Source organism: Schistocerca americana, chromosome 4, assembly GCF_021461395.2.
Source record: "Schistocerca americana isolate TAMUIC-IGC-003095 chromosome 4, iqSchAmer2.1, whole genome shotgun sequence".
NCBI classification, from domain to species: Eukaryota; Metazoa; Arthropoda; class Insecta; order Orthoptera; family Acrididae; genus Schistocerca; species Schistocerca americana.
This window is the reverse complement of record NC_060122.1, coordinates 219673119-219695924: the sequence shown is the minus strand read 5'-3', so window position 1 is coordinate 219695924 and position 22806 is coordinate 219673119. Positions and strand designations below refer to the sequence as shown.

Here is a 22806-nt window from a genome sequence, read left to right as displayed (position 1 = left end):
AGTTGCGTTTCTCCCCAGCGATGTTTTCGGAATCGATGCTGGTTCATCCTGTTCAGAAACATGTTTTGGAATTCTAAATACGTGAACGAAAGTGTGGTTGGACGGTAGTATTGCGAACAGTTTTGTTTGCTTGTAGACAAGTGTGACCCATGCTTCTCTCCAATCAGTTGGCAAAGTTTTTATTAGAAGAACCTGCGGTATGTTATGGTTAAAATGAGAGCGAACTAGGAGGAACGTTCTGTATAGAAACTCTCACGGATCGTATAGTACCTTGGTATCTTGCTTAATTTTAGCAGTTTTAACTGCTTCTCAACGCCACTGACATGTCTATATCATTCACCCTTGTAGTGATCCAAGAAGTACATCTATATTTTCCTTAGTAAAGGATTGTTAGAAAACGTCGTCCAGTGCTTCTGCTTTGCTTTGCTTATCTCAGTTACAATTCCTGTGTCATCCATGAGAGTCTGCAAAGTTTTATGGTACTGACTGTCTTTTCGCATAACCATAATTTATTTGGGTTCTGCGAGAGTTCTTTCGACTAGATTCTGCTGCAAAAGTCATTGAGTGCTTCACTAATGGTACTCTTCACAGTCCATTCATTCAGAATCTTTCTATCTTTGGCCCTGTGTTCTGTTTTAACCTATTATGAAGAAATCGGTATTTTTTTTAGTTCTCTATAGTGGTTGTATTCTCTGAGGTTCAATATCAATACGACAGTGGCCTATCCTTACTACCGTTTTCAAGCTCCGTCACAGTAATAATCAGGAAATGTAGCCCTCAGTAAACTTGTCGACAGATCACTTAATTCACATCTCTAAAGGCAGTTTATTTGGGAAGTTAGCTTTTCTCTTTTCACATCGTTCTTGTAGCCTAAGCATACAATTTTTTTATATGAAATCCTCTTTAATCCTATCAGTTCAAGGAGTACTGATCACTACGTTATAGATTGGTTCAAATGGCTCTGAGCACTATGGGACTTAACATCTGTGGTCATCAGTCCCCTAGAACTTAGAACTACTTAAACCTAACTAACCTAAGGACATCACACACGTCCATGCCCGAGGCAGGATTCGAACCTGCGACCGTAGCAGTCGCGCGGTTCCGGACTGCGCGCCTAGACTACGTTATAGACTGAACAAATTTCTCTGTGTACTAGATGTCATTGTATAACCACTCCCGCCCAAACTACTCTCCTACGTTGGTCTCACTGTATAGCTGATGTCAATGACGCTTCAAGCACTCCAACCTTTTGGTAACGTAGGTTCATCGGGGCCAGATGTGCGAACGCTTCCAAATTTTCCTCTTAGCAGTCATTCGTAATTTTTGAACAATGGTGCAAAAATTCTCTTGTTGGAATACAGTTCTAGTAATTTAAGCGTTCTTTACTACTGGATAACAAAAAACCTTGGTTCTCAGTACATCGCCACAGTCACCTTCACTTGAAATAGCTGTCAACTCAAACAGAGCACCATGTTTCATTTGTCAAAAGTCCGGACGTTCTAGAGCATTCCCTTCGCTCTGTATCTTGCGTCCGTCCGTCTGGAAAACATTTGTGACCATTTCTGGGCAGACAGTTTGTAAGTAAAAATTAGGGTTGCGCCTCGCCCCCAGTGATACAATTAGTTACTATTTGTGATTGGACAAGGTCGTGAAGAACACGCGACATCAGAACTTAAAGAGCCAAAGAGGGATTTGAAACTGGATGTCCGTGAATGACAGCTCAATGTTATACCCACTTTGCCGCATATTTCGGCCAGGTAAACTGGTCACTTGTTTCTGTATGGCTAGTAGCGGATGCACAGCAGTTTGCCGACTCCATTATTTCTGGGCTTCTTGTGGCACACTCCTCAACATCCTTACATGTTTTGCCTCCAAGTGTTGTATCCTTGAGTTAATGCCTTCTGTAAGCCTGTCCCTGACTGTTCACGTGTTCTTCGTGACGTTGTGTTACATAATGAGAGTATTTCGTTATTTGCTCAAGGCTCTTGTATTCTGTTGTTGTCTTTGAAGTCCGCCGTAGTCGCTGCTCTGAACGAAACTAAGAATTTTACAAGGTTGACTCTTAAGTTTCTGATTGAGTCACATTGCTTTAGACCTCACTAAAATTAACTTTTGAATGACACGCAAACGTATTACCTCATTGCTTTTTCACTATATTGTACATTAACTACTATCTTAAGAGTTGCGTTAATATTTCCACATAATATTTGTGTAGTATCATTGTATGATATTGGCTGTGTTTTTAAGTTCCTCGGTTGTTTAAGCAGGTTTCCGGTGTATTTTTTTGTTTGCTTTAATTCAGTCACATTGACTGTTACTATGGATAATTAATGTGGAGATAAAAATGTACATGATAAAAGACAAAACCCCAAGTATCGTAATGATATCCAAATTTCATCTATGTATTCGTTTTACGTGACGGTTTCTCTTTCAGTTATTACATTATTAAATCTATTCAAAGAACCGACAGATACGACGGTTTTACATATTTGTTATTAGTATAGAAGAGTATATATGTATAATATTTGCAAGAGTTAATCGGTGTTTTTCCATACCACTATTCCTAGCTGACACGCACACAGACACACACACACACACACACACACACACACACACACACACACATACACACACGTGCCGCGCGGTCTGCGGTCCGCGTGGCGCGTGGCTCTCCCCGTCGGAGGTCGCAGGTTCGAGTCCTCCCTCGGGCATGGATGTGTGTATCGTCCTTAGCGTAAGTTAGCTTAAGTTAGATTAAGTAGTGTGTAAGCTTAGGGACCGATGACTTCAGCAGATTGGTCCCATAAGACCTTACCACAAATTTACAAAATCATTACGCAGTTGAACGAGAGTGCCTGAGAGTCCATTCCGTGTTCTCATTTCACAAATGCTGCACAATGCCCTGGGACTGTGACGAAGTACTGAAATGAACTGGTGCAATGCTATTGCTGTAGTCGAACTATTAAAGACGTTCCGTCTTATTACATACGTTACTCACGCTTTCCGGTAGTTTAGAGACAGTTTTCACAAGATGCTGTTTAGCATCCTCCTTGAACATCTTTGGAGAGCTGAAAATATTTTACAACACTGTAATTTCACTGTAAACAGATATTGAAATTAAACATATCACTATTACTCCTAATTTTTTTTTCATAATGCGGGGCCACCGTCGTAATATATTCCTTTAAAGTCAGTACCCGCCATTAGAATGTTGTTTATTTACAGAGTTACATTTACACTTACACAATCATGATTTCGGCTTCAAATTGCCATTATCAAGTGTTTTAAGTATTATACAGTGCCTAAGATGGCATACTGTCGTATTAAAATACACTATCAGACGCATTGTCAATGTGTCTAATAGTGTATTTTAATACAACAGTATGCCATCTTAGGCGCTGTATAACACTTAAAACACTTTATAATGGCACTTTGAAGCCGAAATCATGATTGTGTAAGTGTAAATGTAACACTGTAAATAAACAACAGTCTAATGGCGGCGCCGGCCGGAGTGGCCGTGCGGTTCTGGGCGCTACAGTCTGGAACTGAGCGCTCACTACGGTCGCAGGTTCGAATCCTGCCTCGGGCATGGATGTGTGTGATGTCCTTAGGTTAGTTAGGTTTAATTAGTTCTAAATTCTAGGTGACTGATGACCTCAGAAGTTAAGTCGCATAGTGCTCAGAGCCATTTGAACCATTTTTCTAATGGCGGTACTGACTTTAAAAAAACTATTACTCCTATTCCTCTGACGAATCTTAGTAAAAAGATACACATCGAATTGTATCAAATAATAAGTACCCGATTCACTGTTCTCTTTTCTTTATAAACTGGATAACGCACTGAGATATTCTAGCTTAAGAATTTATGTAGAGCTCATTATTTCTTCCTAAATTTTTGCCATTAAGATTTGCAATAATGTACTCTGTCATTCCTCTCAGTTTTATTTGTACAGCGTATTTCAAATATCTGTTTAGTCGCACTTCAAATTCCAAATTTGAGGGAAAGAAAATGGAAAGAGATTTCGAATCGACGAATATCCTAAGAGCCGAACTTACCTTGCCATAACAGTCTCGACTGATACTAACCAAAACAGCCAATGTAATGTTAACTATAACAATAAAACCATTTGTAACTGAAAACCTACACTAAGAAACCGCATGCAGGTGATGGTCATCTCCGTGCTAATTCTGGAATATCATCAGATTGTGGGATACGTGTTGTACGTGTCTATACAGTGATTGGATGCAGTGACAATGTGACTGTACTTGTTTCAGGTCTGCAAGACTTGTATGTGGTGTCGCGAGATCAGTGGCTGGCAAGTCCACCGGCAGAGCCAATCCCGAAGCTGGAGTATCCTGTCCGGGTGGTTGTCATCTGTAAGTATAGCACATTTGCAAGGTTCATAATATGACCGGACGTAGTCCTCTTTCGATGACTGATAATATCAGAGATATGTCTACCTAAAAGCAGATTGCATTTTGCTTCTTTCCAAATTTCTTATTCTAGAATAAGGATACAGAAAGCATATTAGCCAGAGCCCTACGAACAGCATTCGACAGGCGGTTCAACTAAGACTGAAGCGCGACGGTCGAGCTTATTATTTCTGAGGTCTGCTAATTTGGCAGGCTCCATAGCCGACTTTTGCCTGTCGCATGCTTTTACGTGCAGATGCGCTCTAACAGGTGGCAAACAATTTCAACTGTGATTGTGAAAGAAATTTTTACCACAACTATTTCGCGTCCAGGGAAGGAAACGTGACTTCCGATCACCAGAATTTACGTCAATGTTCTGGACTTAATTTCAGTAGTTTCATCTTCACATAGTCTGCCCCGGTAGCTGAGTGGTCAGCGCTACAGATGTCAGTCCTATGGACCCGGGTTCGATATTCGACTGGGTCGGAGATTTTCTCCGCTCAGGGACTGGGTGTTGTGTTGTCCTAAGATCATCATTTCATCCCCATCGACGCGCAGTTCGCCGTAGTGGCGTCAAACCGAAAGACTTACACCCGGCGAACAGTCTACCCGACGGGAGGCCCTAGTCACACGACATTTACATTTATTTATCATCACATACATCTACATACATACTCCGCAAGCAATCAAACGGTGTACAACAGCATTGCCTTTTCTGTTTCACTCGCTTATAGAGCGAGGGCAAAACGACTGTCTATATGCTTCCGTACGGGCAGTGAATACTCCTATCTTGTCTTCGCGGTTCTGACGCGAGGTGTATGTTGGTGACAGCAAGATTGTTCTCCAGTGCGACGTAAATGCCGGATGTCTGAACTTTCACAACAGTGTTTCGTGATAAGAATGTCTACATCCCCCCAGGGATTTCCATTGGCGTTAAATTTGATTTCCGTAATGGTCGCGTGTTGATCGAAGCTACTGCTAACACATATAGCAGCACGCCTCTGAATTGCTTCAACGTTTGTCTTTAATCATCATGGTGGGTATCGCAAACACTCGAGTGGTGTTCAAAAATAGGTTGCGCTAGTCTACTATGCACGATCGCCTTAGCACATGAGCTACTCATATACTCTCCTTAAATTCTCCCAGTAAACCGACGTCGACCAATCACCTTCCCTGCAGCCGACCATGCTCGGTGTATTTCATGACACTCTGTAACGTTACTGCCAGATATTTAATAGATGTGATTGTGTCAAACAGCACAACAATAATACTGTATTCGAGCACTACTGACCCGTGGCCGGCTCGCGTTCATGCCGTTTGTTCTTTGGCATTTTGTTGTAGTCGAGTGGCATCTTATTTCTTCCTGAGTTACTACCATAACGAGTGGCAGCAGCAGCGCTTATCGAGACTGGTAGTGCTGTACCATCTTTGGTCTGACTGCTGTGTGTGCTGAGTGCTGTGTGTGGAATCGGTAGGTTGGGACAGAGCAGTGAGGTCAGGCCGGGACCGCTGGAAGCATGCATGCACGTCCGGATTGTGAGGTACTAGCTGCGAGAGCTACAAAGTTCGTTGCTCACTCAACCTGGACACTGAAGTTGAGTGAAGTTGAGTTAACCTGTTATGAAACCTCAACTGCTGTGACATCTCTTCGTTCATTGCCAGTTGTTGCTTCCTGGGCCATTCCGGCTAGCAGGAATGTATGGTGTGTTGGAGTCGGCGAAATTTTGCAGCTGTCTTTAACTATTAAATTGGTTGTTACTTATCCGCAAAGTGCGCCAGTGGTATTTTCTGCCTTGTGGCCATCAACGCCTCAGTTACCTGCCTTGGTCGTTAGCGTAGTTTTCTGGCAGTGTGTTTTCCTCACCCTGTTGATGCTGTACAGCACGGCGTGTAGTTCGACAGCCTTTTAGTTGTTTGTTCATATTTTTTTCTTAAGAGTGGTTATTGTGCCTTGGCTGTTTTTAGATGCCAATTTTGAAGATGTAGTGCGGCTAGTATCTTCGTCCTCGGCTGATATTTTCCATTATCGTACCTTTGGTTGGGCGGAAGGGAACTGATTAGGTTGTTGGTTGGTCCTTCAGCCGTTCCTGGGTCGGGTTGCGATCCTATTATTTAACCTTACTCTTGGCTACCTGTCACACACCTTAAATTAGAGCTACATCTTCAGGCCAATCTTTGGAACACTTCTGAGCACCACTGTTCTGTTGGTTTTACATTGTGATTTTCATTTTAGTCTGATGTACTATGCGAGTTCGTCAGCCGTCTATTAACTTAGTTTGTTTTAATTTTAAAATAAGGCCTTCAGCCAACTTAAACTAAAATTTGAAGATTGATTTGTTTAAAAACTAAATTTTGAAAGTTTGTTCTACCTGACATTCTTGTTATCCAGGCCTTAAGCTCTGCCTTGTTCAGTGCCTAGTGTGTAGCCTTAAGCCGAGCTTTCACGTGAAGTTGTTTTAAGATAAGGTCTTCAGTCGCCTTAAATTTAAATTTTTAAAATTGATTTGTTTGAAACTAATTGTTTTAAAAATTTGCTTTATCTGAAATTCTTGCTATCCATGCCCTAAGCCCTAAGTTGTTCAATGTCTTGTGTGTGGCCTTCAACCAAGTATTTACGTGAAAGTTTCTTCTTTTTTTTTAAGTAAGGCCTTCAGCCGCATGTATTCTTTAAAGTAATTTTTATAACTTGTGTTCAGGCCTTCAGCTGTTCTTGTTTTTGGTGTGGTTTTGGGCCTTCAGCCCAGGAGGTATTGCAAGTTTTCTTAACCAGGCCTTCAGCTGTATTGTTTTAATTTCATCCTTTTAAGGCAGTGTGTAATTAAGTGGTTCTTAAGAAAATTAAGTTTGTGTGTTTTGTGCAACTAACAGTTACTGATTACGGCCCCCCCCCCCCCCCCCCACAACCACAACCCGATCCGCTCTATCCTGCGAAACCAGATTTCAACTACAGGATTATTTTCCCTACTCATCATTATTAATTTACGTTCTCCCACATTTAGACCAAGCTGCCATTTATCACACCAAATAGGAAGTCTACCCAATTCGTCTTGTACCCTCCTGTAGCCACTCAAGACAACACCTTCTTAAGCGCTGCAGCACCAAAAGCAAACCGTTTCATATTTCTGGTCATCCTATTCGCCACACTATTGATCTATGAGGGCGTGCTGAAGAGAAATGCCTCCGAATTTTTTAGGTGAAAACTACTAAAGCTTTTTAAATGAAACGAACTTTCTATACGTTCTACATCTTTATTCTTAATGTCTACATATTTATTGCTTAACATAGTCACCCGGGTGACAAACAGATTTCTCTGAACTGATGACCCCCCCCCCCCCCCACCCCCAAAACAAGATAAAAAGATCATATGTCTCCTTCTTGGTGTTGTGAATTTCATGAACAATAGTGTACGTGGCGCTGTCCGTTGTGAGGGGCGAGTGAACAGTCTCACTATTTGACTCACTGTCTGTAAGACATCACACCCAAACCTATCATTCAAAAAGACTTAACCGATGTTGTTTGTGTTGTCACAGGCCACACGGGGACGAAGGAGCCTTCGAGCGTGGAGGGTGAACGTCGTCAGGTGCGCAGCCTACAGGACTTTGAGGTGCAGTGTCGTGGTCTGGCGGACCTGCCGTTCCACTTCGTGGTGGCACCGTCTGGCACCGTGTACGAGGGACGCGGTTGGGAGCTGGCGGCAGACCTCAGCCTGGGGCTCGGTGGAGATCTGGAGCCAGACCTGGAACTGGACGCTCCAGACGATGGCAGTGGCCGCCGCTGCTTGGCCGTGGCGCTGCTGGGCACCTTCTGCAGACGCCTGCCGGCGCCGCCAGCGCTGGACGCACTGCCCTATCTGCTGGCCGAGGCGGAACGCAGAGGGGTGTTGACGCGGGACTACCGCGTCGTGGGCCACTGCCAGCTCGCGCCCACAAACAGTCCGGGCGGCGCGCTCTTCTCGCTCCTCAAGACGTGGCCGCGCTGGACCGATCGGCCGTTTGACGACGGGGATCACGGCGCTGATGAAAGCGACAGTGCTCCGGGACGCTGACTGGCAGAATTGAGACCCAGTCCGCTGAGTGTCAGAATTGTGATCCAAGGGCGGCACTCTCATTCTTCCAGAAGGGGAAGTTACGCACCTCTTTAAAGAGCTGCACTCTTGCCAGGAAAATTGTGATATTTTACTGGTAGAGCCCCATTCGAGAACAGGAGTGTTTCACATCACAGACTGCTCTGTCAACAGTAGTACGAAAGATAGTCCAGTTGGTGGACTAAGCTTTTAGAAGTAAATTATTACAGTCAGAGTCTGGAGCACAACAGAACTGCAGTTCACAAATCGGTAATCTTCGTACACCTAATCACTGGCCACAGCCTTTTGTGTTTGTTCTCATGAACTAGAATCTCTTCTACGCTCATCAGCAGAAAACCACCGAGTCCAGAAGATGGAACATTCTTTCACAACTGATTGGTGCATCTCTATTGCTGTTAGTGCCCTAAACAATCTAAGAGCATCATAAAAAACTACGAATCCTCAAATCCAAGAAAAACGATTAATCAGAAATATACGAATCCTATTCTATGAAAATAAAAAAAAACTTGAATAAATTTCTGATTTCTTTATTCCTGTATGTTTTTGGAGCTTACAGGCGCTCAGCAGTGAGGTTATCAGCGTCGCTATTTATTCCTGAAGGTCTAGATAATTCCTTCTATAATGCATCATGAAGTGTCCCACACGATACAATATTTGTATCATGAATCGTCTTTGTAAGATTGCTTTCAAAACCGGCTGTAGAATGGAGGTATTGTTCTTGAACATAGTTCTAGAATCAATTTTGGAAACTTGTTTGCTCATTGAGTCGAAGTAGTGATGTTTCAAAGACAGCTAATCGACTTGTTGTTCTATTGAGAATTGTTATCGTTTTAACAAGGTTTTCGATAAACTTCCACGTAAACTGAATTTTCCTATGCTGTTGGTTAAGGTGCTTGTGGAAGTTCTGTAACTCCTCTTCTCCGTGGGGAAGAACGGGGAAACAGAGAAGAATGGGGTGCTGCCTTTTCTCGACGTGGAAGTTTATCGAAAACCTGATGGTAAACTTGGCCACAAAGTGTACAGGAAACCAACCAATACGGACAGGTACCTTCACGCCTCCTCCCACCATCACCCCACGCAGAAGAAGTCCGTCCTGCACACGCTAACGAAGAGAGCGTACAGGATAAGCGACGAAGAACATCTGAAGACAGAACTTGAACGCCTCAGATCCATCTTCGGAACCAATGGCTATGGGAAGCTGATGATAGACAGCACCATGTCGACAAGGGAGAAAACAAATAGGGAAGAGGAGAAGGAGGCACAGAGCATTGCTGTGTTACCATATGTACAAGGGGTTACCGAACGTATTGGCAAAATTCTACGAAAAGCCGACATCAAACCAATTTTCCGAAGCAGAAACAAAATATCAGACATGCTCGGTTCTACCAAGGATGCAGTTGACAAACTACACACAGCTGGCGTGTATGAAATTGGTTGTGCGTGTGGATTAGTCTACATAGGTGAGACGGGACGTCCGATTAGCACAAGGCTCTCGGAACATGAAAGATATATCCGCCTGAAACAACACACTAAGTCAGCAGTGGCGGAACACCGAGACGAGTGCGGGAAACCAATATTTTTTCAAGAAGCCCGCGTCCTGGCGAAACAGCCTCTCACTTTCAAAAGAAAGATTAAAGAGGCGATAAAAATAGCCAAAAGACCCGCCAACATGAATAGAGAGGACGGGTACAAGCTTCCGAGGTCTTGGCTGCCTGCAATAGCAGGGCTACGGAGCGGCGGCAGAGCCGTGGCGGCCCATGCAGACACGCGGAGAGCCGCAGTAGTGGTCGCGAGCACACAAAGCAATGGCACGCCCCAGCCGGCTTCTGGACAGCATGGACACAGTGTGACGTCACAGCCATCACCTGTTCGCTATTCGTCCGTCTCCTCCAATGGGGTGGATTAATATAAAGACCAATAGAAAACAGCTATTTCAGCCAATGACAGATAATAAAGGAAACACCAATAAAGCATACCTTTCACCCCTCCTCCTCCTCCTTTTACAGCCAATCAAGTAACGACACGGTTTTCTCGTGCAGCTATTTAAGGAATCAAGTGTGTTCATTTAGCAGTTAACGTAAGGCCCTGATGAAGGCTAGCTGCAACGCTGGCCGAAACGTTGGCGCATTTTAAATTATGACGATGCGGTCTGATACCCTGAAGAATTTTATTGAAGAAATGACAAGACGTTTAACACCAAATGCAATCTTTAAAAAACTCCATATATTAAGAAGTTAAAAGTTCCTCATATATTTTTAATACAGTGTTAGTATAAATTTTTAAGTATTGTATGTACTGCCAACGAAAATGTGCTAAACTTTCAGGAGAACTAAACTATGGAACTCACAGAGAGAAGAAACAGCAGCAGCAAACATTCAGAAGATCTTAGTATCAATGGATAGTAAGGGGAAATTGAGAGTTGTGGTACAGTTCTCATTGTTTCCAGGTCTATTCCCCCATCCCCTACCCATAACCGTCCACTGCCTTCACCCTTCTAGGTCACTTGTCCCATTTGTGGAACTGAGTCATTGTCTTATTGCTTAGGGTTACTGGTGGGGTCTGAATGTTTACCAGAACGCCTTTCCTGGGACATACAATGGAAACTATTAAAACGGGTGCTCCCGTAAGGGTGACATGATACAGAACAAATGAGTGGTTTATGGCGTGCAAATCACAAAGGACACAATAAGGCTAATGATTTGGTCCTGTGGAGCTCCAAATTAATCATAATATTGCACCTTAGCCCTGATGGCAATCCAAGGTGGCAGTCTCTGTAACATCAGATATGTGAAATATCATACAGGTCCACTAAGCGAAACTATTTTGGTCTAATATGCACAGTCCCATTGCACCACTGACCTCGCACAGCACGAGAGGGCATGAGTGTGGCCACCCTCTCCAGCAATGCTTGCGTAGCCAAATCGACCAAGTACATCAACATTTGGCCCAGGAGACACTGGCTGACAGCATCTTGCCATCTATCTCACTAGCATAAGGTACGTGCCAGCCTATGAGAGGCTGGCCAGCAGAGGATGACGTGTGCATGCAGATTGCATTTCACAACCAGGAGGGGACTCACTCTCGCGCCCTGAATCACAGTTCATGTTTCAGTAGTTATAAGTACAGTATGTGCTGAATTACTAACAATAAATAACAATTATTGGGGAAATATCGTCAGGTGATATTTCTTACAGAACTCTGAGATGTTTTATCATATCAGTTATTATTCTAAATGTTTATATAGATGCATAGTCACTGTAGCTCAGTCAGTAAGGCATAGTCATGGTAGCTCAGTCGGTAAGGCAGTTGATTCTTAAACTCAGGTTTATAAAAAAGAGTAATTGCCATGGCCCAAATGGCTAAGCCATAGTGAGTGCACATTCCTACATAATGTAATAAGAAAAATATATATTACTGAAACCTGGTGGTAGTCAAGGGAAGGTAGGATTCGGTTACGATTGTGTAATCAGTAACTATTGGTTGTGTTTTACAATTACACACAATTTATTTGAAACCAGTAGTTCCAGACTCAACAATAAATTAAAAATACCACACGTTATGTGGTGTCACCGCCAGACACCACACTTGCTAGGTGGTAGCCTTTAAATCGGCCGCGGTCCGTTAGTATACGTCGGACCCGCGTGTCGCCACTATCAGTGATTGCAGACCGAGCGCCGCCACACGGCAGGTCTAGAGAGACTTCCTAGCACTCGCCCCAGTTGTACAACCGACTTTGTTAGCGATGGTTCACTGACAAAATACGCTCTCATTTGCCGAGACGATAGTTAGCATAGCCTTCAGCTACGTCATTTGCTATGACCTTGCAAGGCACCATGTTCAGTTACTATTGATATTGTGAATAATGTACAGTCAAGAGCGACGTTCACCATTTATGGATTAAAGTTAAGTATTCCACCAGTTACGTCCGTTTTTTCTAAAGTCTAAGTTCCTTGTCCTGTTCCAGACCTCACGCCAGCCTGCGTGAGCTAAGACGCGTGTCTTTCGGCTTCCTCTAGTAAACCGGTGTTGGATTTCCTGTCAACCCACAACACTTTATTAATGAAGGAATAAACAACAGTGTAAATAATAGTGTTTTCAGTGAGTTACAATTTAGCAAATCACCATAAAATACAACAGATAATCTTTTAAAAGCAAGCCACTGTGATGTGGGCAGAAGGCCTTAAACGCCAGGAATGGCAATAAATTAAGAATTGTTTAAAACTCACAGCAACTAACAAATTACAGGCATTAAAATATTAAAGGCAAATAGCCACAAACACGGCAGACGGCATCAGACGCCAAGAATGGCAGTAAATAAGGTTTTAAAGAGTTACTGCTAAAATACAAATACCAAATTAGAATTTTAAGACAAATGACCACAATCACGGCAGAACGCCTTAAATGCCAGGAACAGCAATAGTATTAAAAAATTTGAAACCTGCTGTAAAACAGCACATACAATAACAAAAGTTAATTAAAAAAAAACAAGCAACTGATCTAGACGGTGCTCCAGGAATCGAACCTCTGAGAAGGTCCTGCAACAAACACTTTCGCGAGCGATGAGATAGGTAGCCAAGAGTTGCAATCACTTTACAAGATGGTAACTCAGACTAGTGGCAGTCTAACGAATGACTAATGATAGTCTTGCTGCAGCTGCTTGACGTCCGATAAACCAAGTGCAACGACGGAACAATACGCCAAAGCCGGATCCGGCTGTCTGCACTACATCCAGAATACTGTTTAGAGCCCCCAGAACAAGAAAGGAATTATTATCACCAGAGTAGAGGAATCATCGTCCGCAGCTCCTGGTCATGCGGTAGCGTTCTCGCTTCCCGAGCACGGTGTCCCGGGTTCGATTCCCGACGGGGTCAGGGATTTTTCCTGCCTCGAGATGACTGTTATTGTGTTGTCTTCATCATCATCATTCATCCCCATTGCGGTCGGAGGAAGGCAATGGCACACCACCTCCACTAGGACCTTGCCTAGTATGGCGGCGCGGGTCTCCCGCGTCGCTCCCCTACGCTCTGTAAAGAAGTATGGGACTCATCATCATCATCATCATCATCAGAGGAATCATCAACCGGACTGCAATCAAGAGAGCTGCGGAAACTACACGCCTTACGGGACAGGCGACGAAATGTACACTGCCGTTACATACACTAACCCCCAGGGCAGGTAACTGGTGGGGAGAGTGAATTTAACTGACTAAAGGAAAATATAAAAATCCAGCAACAAAAAAAGCAGAAGAAAGAAAATACACATGATAAGAAATTAGAGTGAGACAATATGCAAGGTGGCAAATCAGAAATATGTAGAAGATTAATGCAAAGCTGTAGGGGGACCTCCACTTGGAAGTCGAGTATCTGTAAAGATGTCATGCAAGTTTATATCTGTTACTACTCCCTACCAACTTTTCCAGTCATCAAGGGGTTTAAAATCCGCGGCGTTTATGTCAGCAGCATCACGCTGTGGAAGCCAGTGAAATGGAGTAGATCTGACTGCGCCAGGTATTATGCGCACTGTCTTACTCAGCTGGATGCCAACAAGCCTTGTTCGATGACTATTCATCCAAACAGGTGTGCAATACACAGCACCTGGGTACACCAAACTGAAGGTTGAAGATCACAGGGTGGTTACTAAAGATCCTCCAGGTAGTTCTGCATAGCTTATGGAGGATGTTGTTTCGAGCCCTCAACTTTTGAGCCAGTTTCAGGTACTGTTAGTGTAGTGCTAAGTGAGCCACAGTGGTAAGGCTCCCGGACTATCCACAGGATCTTCTGGCCATGACATATCGACTGAATCACAGAGATAATTTAAGAACAACATGACGAAGATAAGGGATCGTTTGATAAGGCACTTTCTGAGGCATTAAGGAAGAGTCAGTTCACGTATGGAGAGAACTGTAGGGATTAATAACTGTGGAAGGATACCAAGCCAGGAATACAGCTAGCAGGTTCAAATGGATGTGGATTTTAATAGTTAGGCAGAGATGAAGAGGCTCGATAGACGCGAATGGTGAGTGGCATCAAATCTGTCTACAGACTGAAGACAACAATGGTCGAGAATGGTAGATTATGTGATATCACTTACGACGAGTATCGCCCAAGAGGGAAACGGTTTATAATTTCCAGAATGAATTTTCACTCTGCAGCGGAGTGTGCATTGACACGAAACTTCTACAAAGGTAAAAACCGTGTGCCGAACTGGGACCTTGCCTTTGTGGGTAAGTGCACTACTTACTGAGCTACCCAAGTATGATTCAGGACCCACCCTCACAGCTTTAACTGGTGCAATATCTCATCTCGTCGCTTCCATACTTCACAGAATTTCTCCTGCATCCCTTGAGGGACTACAACAGCTGAAAGACAGAATTTTGATGAAATACACCACAGCCACAGCCTGGAGGATAGTTTGCAAACAGATCGCGGTAGGATAGCTCAGTTGATAGAGCGCTTAATCGCGAAAGGCAAACGCCTCAGTTTAGCGTGCTTCCAAGAGAGCTAGTTCCAAAAGGTATGCAGGTGATGTCTGTGAAATTCGGAGGGTAGGAAATCAGGTACTAGCGGACGTATAGCTGTGAGGGCAGTTCGTGAGTCGTGCTCTAGCAGCTCATTTGGCAGTCTGCTGAGGCAGTGGTGCAGCACACATCCGTCCATCAGTGGGCAACCAGAGCGTTGGAAGTGTTCCAACCTCTGTCCCCTCCTACAGTGTTTAGCCTCTACAGTTCCATCTAGTACCGTGAAACTTATTCCTGATGTCTTAACACACATAATATCCTCAATTTCCTTATTCTTGATTGTTTTCCATATCTTCCTTTCTTCGCCGATTCTCCAGAGAACCGCCACGTTCCATATGTTACCAGTCCACCCAATTTTCAACATTCTCCTGTAGCACTGCAACTCAAGAGCTTCAGTTCTCTCCTCTTCCACTTTTCCCGAAGTGCATATTTTACTACCATACAATGTGTGAGCGTAGGGTTGATCTGAGATTCTGTTATTCTGCGCAATGGATTAATCTGAGATGTACCCTTTACCCTGTGGCCCCTGCAAGATGCAATTTCCACCCCCACACTACTACAGAAGTCAGACAGACGCTCCTAACCTTCTAAAGAAAAATGCCTGAAAAACTTTCAGGAATAAATATTTTCTGGAGTCATCCGCTGTAAGGAAATGATACAAAAATTCACGAAATTTCTTACGTAACTAGTGGGATACTTGGGTACTGGAGTAGTGCTAGTTAGTGTAAGAAAAACATGAAACTAACGAAAATTATTATTTATTTTGAAAAAATTCTGAGGAATCACAATGGCACTTTTAGATATGAATTGAAGAAGTTATATCCTGATTCTTTTCGGAATGTGAAGTTACCTCTCAAGGATAGGATACACTAATGAAATTTCTATACAAAGTTTAAGATTATTATTAACTTGGCAGAATGGCTGAGAGGCGCGCCTACTCAACTTGAATAATTATCCTTCAGAATGTTGCTAGGTACAGTCAAGGCTGTCGCGTGAAGTGTATGGTAGTGGAGGAAATATGGGGCTCGCAGTAGCTGTAGCGCACAATACCGTAAGCTGCGATGACTGCTGTCTGCGCGGCTCGCTGCTGACAAATAAGATAACTCAAAAATGGCTCTGAGCACTATGGGACTCAACTGCTGTGGTCATAAGTCCCCTAGAACTTAGAACTACTTAAACCTAACTAACCTAAGGACAGCACACAACACCCAGCCATCACGAGGCAGAGAAAATCCCTGACCCCGCCGGGAATCGAACCCGGGAACCCGGGCGTGGGAAGCGAGAACGCTACCGCACGACCACGAGATGCGGGCAATAAGATAACTCTCATTCTATCTGGATTGACCTTCGCCAATCAAACTCTCCCTACGCCTTGATGAAGTCAAGGATTCCTATTTTCCTATTCACCCCTAGTCTAGCTATTGGCGTGGTACACCGGTCAGATAACCAGTCCACTGCGATGCCACTCAAAAATTCGCTCGCAGGCGTTTAACTATAACTCTGTCCGTTCACACCGCACAATAAGTGTGTCGGCCAACACAGTGAACAACGCTTAATCGCAAGGACTCAATATAGAGTCGCACTTCGATTCGTTCTCCTAGTGAAGTACTGACGAGAGACTTGTTCCTCGCTCCAAGAGCGACAATGGAACGGCGCCTCTCCACGACAGACGTGAAGGGGTATATCTTTCAGTCTCTTCCATTACTCCTTCAGCTCAAGGTGTTAGAAATATCGTCTGCCAATCAGCATTGCTCTTCTAAAACGGGAGAATGACGTTTCGTTTAAGGCGACCAATCCGGAAATCTGTAGTATCGGCGTTTGGCGTTTGCTGTCTCCCTGTGAAAATCTCTGAAACATCCTTTCACGGCAGATTTTAATCTCAATCTTGAACCTTTCTTTTATTTCTATCATAGCTTCATCGATGTGTAGATTGATCTGTAGGGCGAAGGCCTGCATCCGCGTCTTACACCCTTTTTAATCTGAGCACTCCAACTTTGGTCTTCCAACCAAATTGCTCCTGCTTTGTTACAGTATATATTTAATGAAACTGATTAGTAGTGCCATATTCGGATGGACAGTATCAGAAAAAGGAGAAAATAAAAAATTTAGATATGATGACGGCAGCATCAGTGACGTAGTTGTAGAGCACGCCCGTTAGGGTGTCGTGAATATTAAGACAGATAACGTGCCATTTGAATGTGCAAACTACGAAAGTCAGTGTGGGAATGCTATGAATGTGACAAATGACAAAAAGTCTGATTCTGCATAAGAACCGTTTGGATCGGTTTGAGAAAGCTTGTGCCATCCTTTTCGTTCATGTTTTGTATCGTATAGCAGCTAACCGCAGACCTCCTCTGTTTTTGGCTTGCGCTATCTCTTGCGTAATAACAGCTCCCGTAAACAGCACGTACATCCAGGTACCGCCGATACCTACGCCAGTACAGTGGGCGCAGGGCCACGAAGCGGTGCGTCTGCGAGCGTCACCTTATTTATACCTTAAGTAGGAGTAACTGCGGAAGAAACTGCAGAAGAAACTGCAGAGTACCCAATGAAAACATAGTTGTTTTTATCATTAAATAAGTTTATTCGCTCAGGTTGCTCGAAACTTAAATCGCAATCTTCAGATCATTTCTACAGAAAACCTTTTTAAAGGACCAGTCCATTTCGTCGACCACATTAATTGGAGACAACTGTAGTGTACAAATAGGTACAATTATGAAAAAAAATCTAACGTCAAACCAACATAAAATGCATACAAATTCAAAGGAAATGTACCTTATAGAGACGACTTTCCATAGTACCCTCTCTCGTCATACAATAAGAGAATAGCTGTGTGAACAGAGCACAGTGGTTACATATAAAAGGCATGCGACGTACATAAAATGTTTTCATGTTGTGTCATTGTCGACAGTCGACATCTGACAGGAAACTGTTATGAGGCAACCAACGGAATAAATTTTGTTTTGAGGCGCCAGCAGATAGCAACATTCTTTTACAACATAAGATTATATCTTCGAAATAAAATGTAGAGGATTTTTATTTTTTATTTTTTATGAAAATCCATAAAAGTAAAATGATTATATACCTGGGCTTCCAAAAATATACGTCAGAAGTTGTTATAAAAATATTATTAACGTATCGTACAGACATTGTTAAGATATGCAAAAGGTGGTAAACTATTAACAATTCTTGGTTAAAGAGATTAAAAATATGAAATCGGTTTCGTGTGGCTTGACTACATGCGAATGTAGAGTCTTGTTTAACACACGCACTTCATGAATTGGATTGAAACCTAAACCTTGGACTATGTATCGCACTTTCCTAATGTGCCACTATGTAGAAACCAGACCTCGGGCTACATATCACATTATCCTGGTATACTACATTATTACTAATACGGTACATAAGAGGTTTTGCTGTTCATATGTTATTACATTACATTCCTTCAGTAAAAAAAGACTCTTTAATAAACATTTATGGTTATAGAAATAAAACCGAACCATTGTGTTGAATATTATATAACATGACGTAGTGCGATAAGACCCAGAATTAATATAAGGGATTTCTGGTTAGCATTCTAGACGGTACTGTAATGCCCTCTTTCGCTAGATATACCTACTGAGTTATTCTAATTAAGTTTTATTTTATTGACAGGTGATAATACAAGCGTTGTCTGCCATAGGGCAACTTAAGTCGTTAGTGGCATTTGCGCTTACATTCAGGGTTGTTACATATAGCCACAGTAGAAGCTTCACACTCATATAGATAGGATAATGTTTAACTTAGACCTCGAGCTAAGCTGTGTTCAGTGGTCTGCTTTATTGCTACCAAGCCACGTGAGGTAAAGATAGTAAACTTTGTGAAACGGTAACACCATTGTAACTTTTATTAGTTGGTATATTCTATGAAGTTCGTAGTTTTCTTGATATTAGTGCGATCTGATACCTGGTACTGGAAGCTTTGTAATGTTTTAATGTACTGCATTGATCGGTTTTCATATATTTTATTTGTTACATAATTATATGTGATATTACATTGGAAGGTGCTCCAGTACATTAAAATAGAGTTCCCCAGTGTGTTTAATAGACTATAAAGACATGCCGTCTCTGGTGTTTTTGTGGTTCAACCTTGCATCCCTTCGCTTTCTTTTTTTGTTTAAAGACGGAGTTTGGTCAAAAACTTTTGTATAATGAGTCAATATGTGGCACTTGTAACCTATACCACGACTAAGGTAACAGACTTAATACATTGGACCATGACCTAGACCTCTATCTACTCAGCACATATCAGCTGATCACTAAAGATACATTATTATACGAGACTCTACATCCGACCGAAGTAAAGTCGCACAACACCTTTTTTATATTTTTAGTTTCTGTATACCAAGAATTTACTATTGTGACGTATCTGGTAACAATGACGATAACACTGATACAGATACAGTAATAATGTTTTTAAAAATTTTAGACGTATGTATGCGGATAACCATCACTTTACTTTTATGAATGTTTATAAAAAATAAAATTCTTTACATTGTATTTCGGAGACGCAATGTTATACTGTATGAAACTGCTGCCATCTGGCGGCGCCTCAAAACGCGATGTATTCCGTTGGTTACCTCTTAACAGTTTCCTATCAGACGTCATCAAGGGCAAAACATGAAAATATTTTATACGCGTCTTTTGTGCTTTATATGTAGCTATTGTGCACTGTTCGGACAGATATTCTCTTACCATATGGTGAGAGACTATACTATACAGTGGCCGGCCGAAGTGGCCGAGCGGTTCTAGGCGCTACAGTCTGGAACAGCGCGACCGCTACGGTCGCAGGTTCGAATCCTGCCTCGGGCATAGATGTGTGTGATGTCCTTAGGTTAGTTAGGTTTAAGTAGTTCTAAGTTCTAGGGGACTGATGACCTTAGCAGTTGAGTCCCATAGTGCTCAGAGCCATTTGAACCATATACTATGCAGTGTCGTCCCTATAAGATGTTTACTTTGATTTCTATGCATTTTATGTCGGTTTGACGTTAGAATTTTCCATAATTGTACCTTTACGTACATTAAAATTGTGTCCATTTAGTGTGAACAGTCGACGAAATGGATTGGCCCGCAAAATGATTTCTGTACAAATAATCTAAAGATGACGATTTAATTTCGCTGAAACTAGTAATCACTGTGTATTTTTTGTGTGATCTGGGCGAATAAACTTCTGTAATAAGAAGAACAGTCATGTTTAGATTCTGAGATCGCTTTTGATACAGTTGACAATGTCAGGTTATCGTAATGATACCCAATGAAGAAGCTGTAATGGGCCATAGACACGTGGAAACGTCCACATCGTACAAAACTGGTCCAAGCTCTGTTAACACAGCGCCAGACAACAAGAAAAGTGACCACGAAAATTAAGAAAGAGTAGAGGTGCCGGACAGAGATGACAATTTAAAATGGTAGAAAACATTCTGTAATTTGAACACAGTGATCGGTATAAAACGCTAAGACTCAAACAAAAACGGTCTCGATCGCATTTTCAGATTTTTTTATTTGTTAGCAGCCGAATTCGCCCCGTTCCTCAGAACATCTTCAGGCTTTTTCCGCCTTTCTGCCTATCGTACTTCTACGAATCTCGTAATGGTGGTAAAAACCTTAAGATGGTCTGAGGAATGGGTCGAAACCGGTTGCTAACAAATAAAAAATCCGAAAACGCGATCGAGGCTGCATTATTTGATTTTTAAAAGATGACAATGTTTCTCCAGACACCGATAATCAAAATAGAACAACAATAACGGATATAATTCCACTTCCAGCTGCTAAGACTGGTTGCAGGTCTAAATAAAACAACCTAGAAAATAACGAAACCTCGAAAGTAGTGACATAAACGCAAGTTGATCAACCCTCCATAGGAACTCCTCTCATATCTGATAGATAAAAATTGTTCAAATGGCTCTAAGCACTATGGGTCTTAACATTTGAGGTCATAAGTCCCCTAGACTTAGAACTACTTAAACCAAACTAATCTAAGGACATCACACTCATCCATGCCTGAGGCAGGATTCGAACCTGCGACCTAGCAGCCGCTTGGTTCCGGACTGAAGCGCCTCGACCTCCGCGGCCGGTCTGATAGATAAGTTCAGGATCGTGAAACAATTTCCACAACTGAGAAGTGTTTCTGGGAATAAAGCAACAGATCAAAACCTTCACTAGGAATGGCGGTAAATGTCAGGGTGACCCCTACCCCCGACCCCTGTCGCCCCTCTCACGCTGCACGGGAGAACATCCAAATAGAACCCAAGATGACGAAAGCACAATCGGCCCCCCATGTTTGATAAATTCCGGGACAGACGGCAACCGCGGAAGTGTATCAGACAGCGATGTTCCCAGTCAATAACCTTTAAGTTGTGTGGTTGATGTGCAGAGACAGCATCACTAATGTCCACTGACCTGCTGAGTAGCTGTACAGATATCACTCAATCCAATAATATCCCGCACGATAACGGACAAAACTGTATAGGCCTTGTTTTAATTCGCTTATAATACTCGTGTGGCGATCCCACGGTAATCAAAATGACCTCGGTACCGGGTTCGAAAAACCGCCACCGCTTAAATTTTTATAAACAGTATTGGAGGCCGAAGATTTTCGGCATAAGAAGTCACCCTTATTCTGCCAACGGCATTGTCAACGAGGTCGGAGGAATGGACAGAGGTTGAAAGCACTCTCTTGTCCTTGGGCTGGGAAACTGCCCCTAAAGGCGGAAGAATTAGCAACCGTCAACGGCATGAGGATGCAGAAGGCAATGGAAACAACTACATTAAATAAAGGCACATAACGCATATCCACAGGACATGTGGCCTGTAATTGAAAAAGTGTCGTGATGATCCCTCCACTGGAAAAAGATTCCGGAATATTCCCCATTTCGGATCTCCAGGAGTGGACTGCCAAGGGGGAGGTGACCAAGAGAAAAAGATTCAATAACCAACGAAAGAATGACATTCTACGTGTCGGGGGGTGGAATGTCAGAAGCCTGAACACGATATGGAAACCAGAAAATCTGAAAACAGAAATACAAAGGCACAATCTAGATATAGTAGGGGTCAGTGAAATGAAATTGAAATAAGACAAGGATTTCTGGTCAGATAAGTATAGGGTAATATCAGCAGCACCAGAAAATGGTATAATGGGCGTAGGATTCGTTATAAATAGGTAGGTAGGGCAGAGAGTGTGTTACTGTGAACACTTCAGTGATGGGGTTCTTTTTAACAGAATCGACAGTGAACCAACATCAACAACGATAGTTCAGGTATGTATACCGACGCCGCAAGTCGAAGATGAAGATATAGAGAAAGTACATGAGGATACTGAATGAGTAAGATATTACGTAAAGGGAGATGAAAATCTAATAGTAACGGGGGACTGCAATGCAGTTGTAGGGGAAGGAGTAGAAGAGAAGGTTGCAGCAGAATATGGGTTTGACACAAGAAATGAGAGAGAAGAAGGACTAAAGTCTGTAATAAATTTAAGCTAGTAATAGCGAATACTCTGTTCAAGAATCACAAGGGGGGCAGGTATACTTGGATAAGGAAAGATATCAGATTACGTCATGGTCAGACAGAGATTCCTAAATTAGGTACTGGATTGTAAGGTGTGGCAAGACTCATATTACAATGTAGTAGTGATGAAGAGTAAGCTGAAGTTTAAGAGATTAATCAGGAAGAATCAATACGAAAAGAAGTGGGACACGTAGGTACTAAGGAATGACGAGAAACGCTTGAAATTCTCTGAGGCTGTAGATACAGCA

At 42.7% G+C, this 22806-nt stretch overlaps 1 protein-coding gene across 1 annotated transcript in view; it reads left to right on the top strand.

Moving 5' to 3' along the window:
- LOC124612676 overlaps positions 1–9181 on the top strand; it is a 173946-nt gene extending 164765 nt beyond the window's left edge. The window contains exons 7-8 of the mRNA XM_047141000.1: positions 4276–4377; positions 7944–9181. Of these exons, the coding sequence (XP_046996956.1) occupies positions 4276–4377; positions 7944–8458 (617 nt within the window). The 3' untranslated portion in view covers positions 8459–9181. The remainder of the gene's footprint in view (positions 1–4275; positions 4378–7943) is intronic.
- Positions 9182–22806: the final 13625 nt, after the last annotated feature.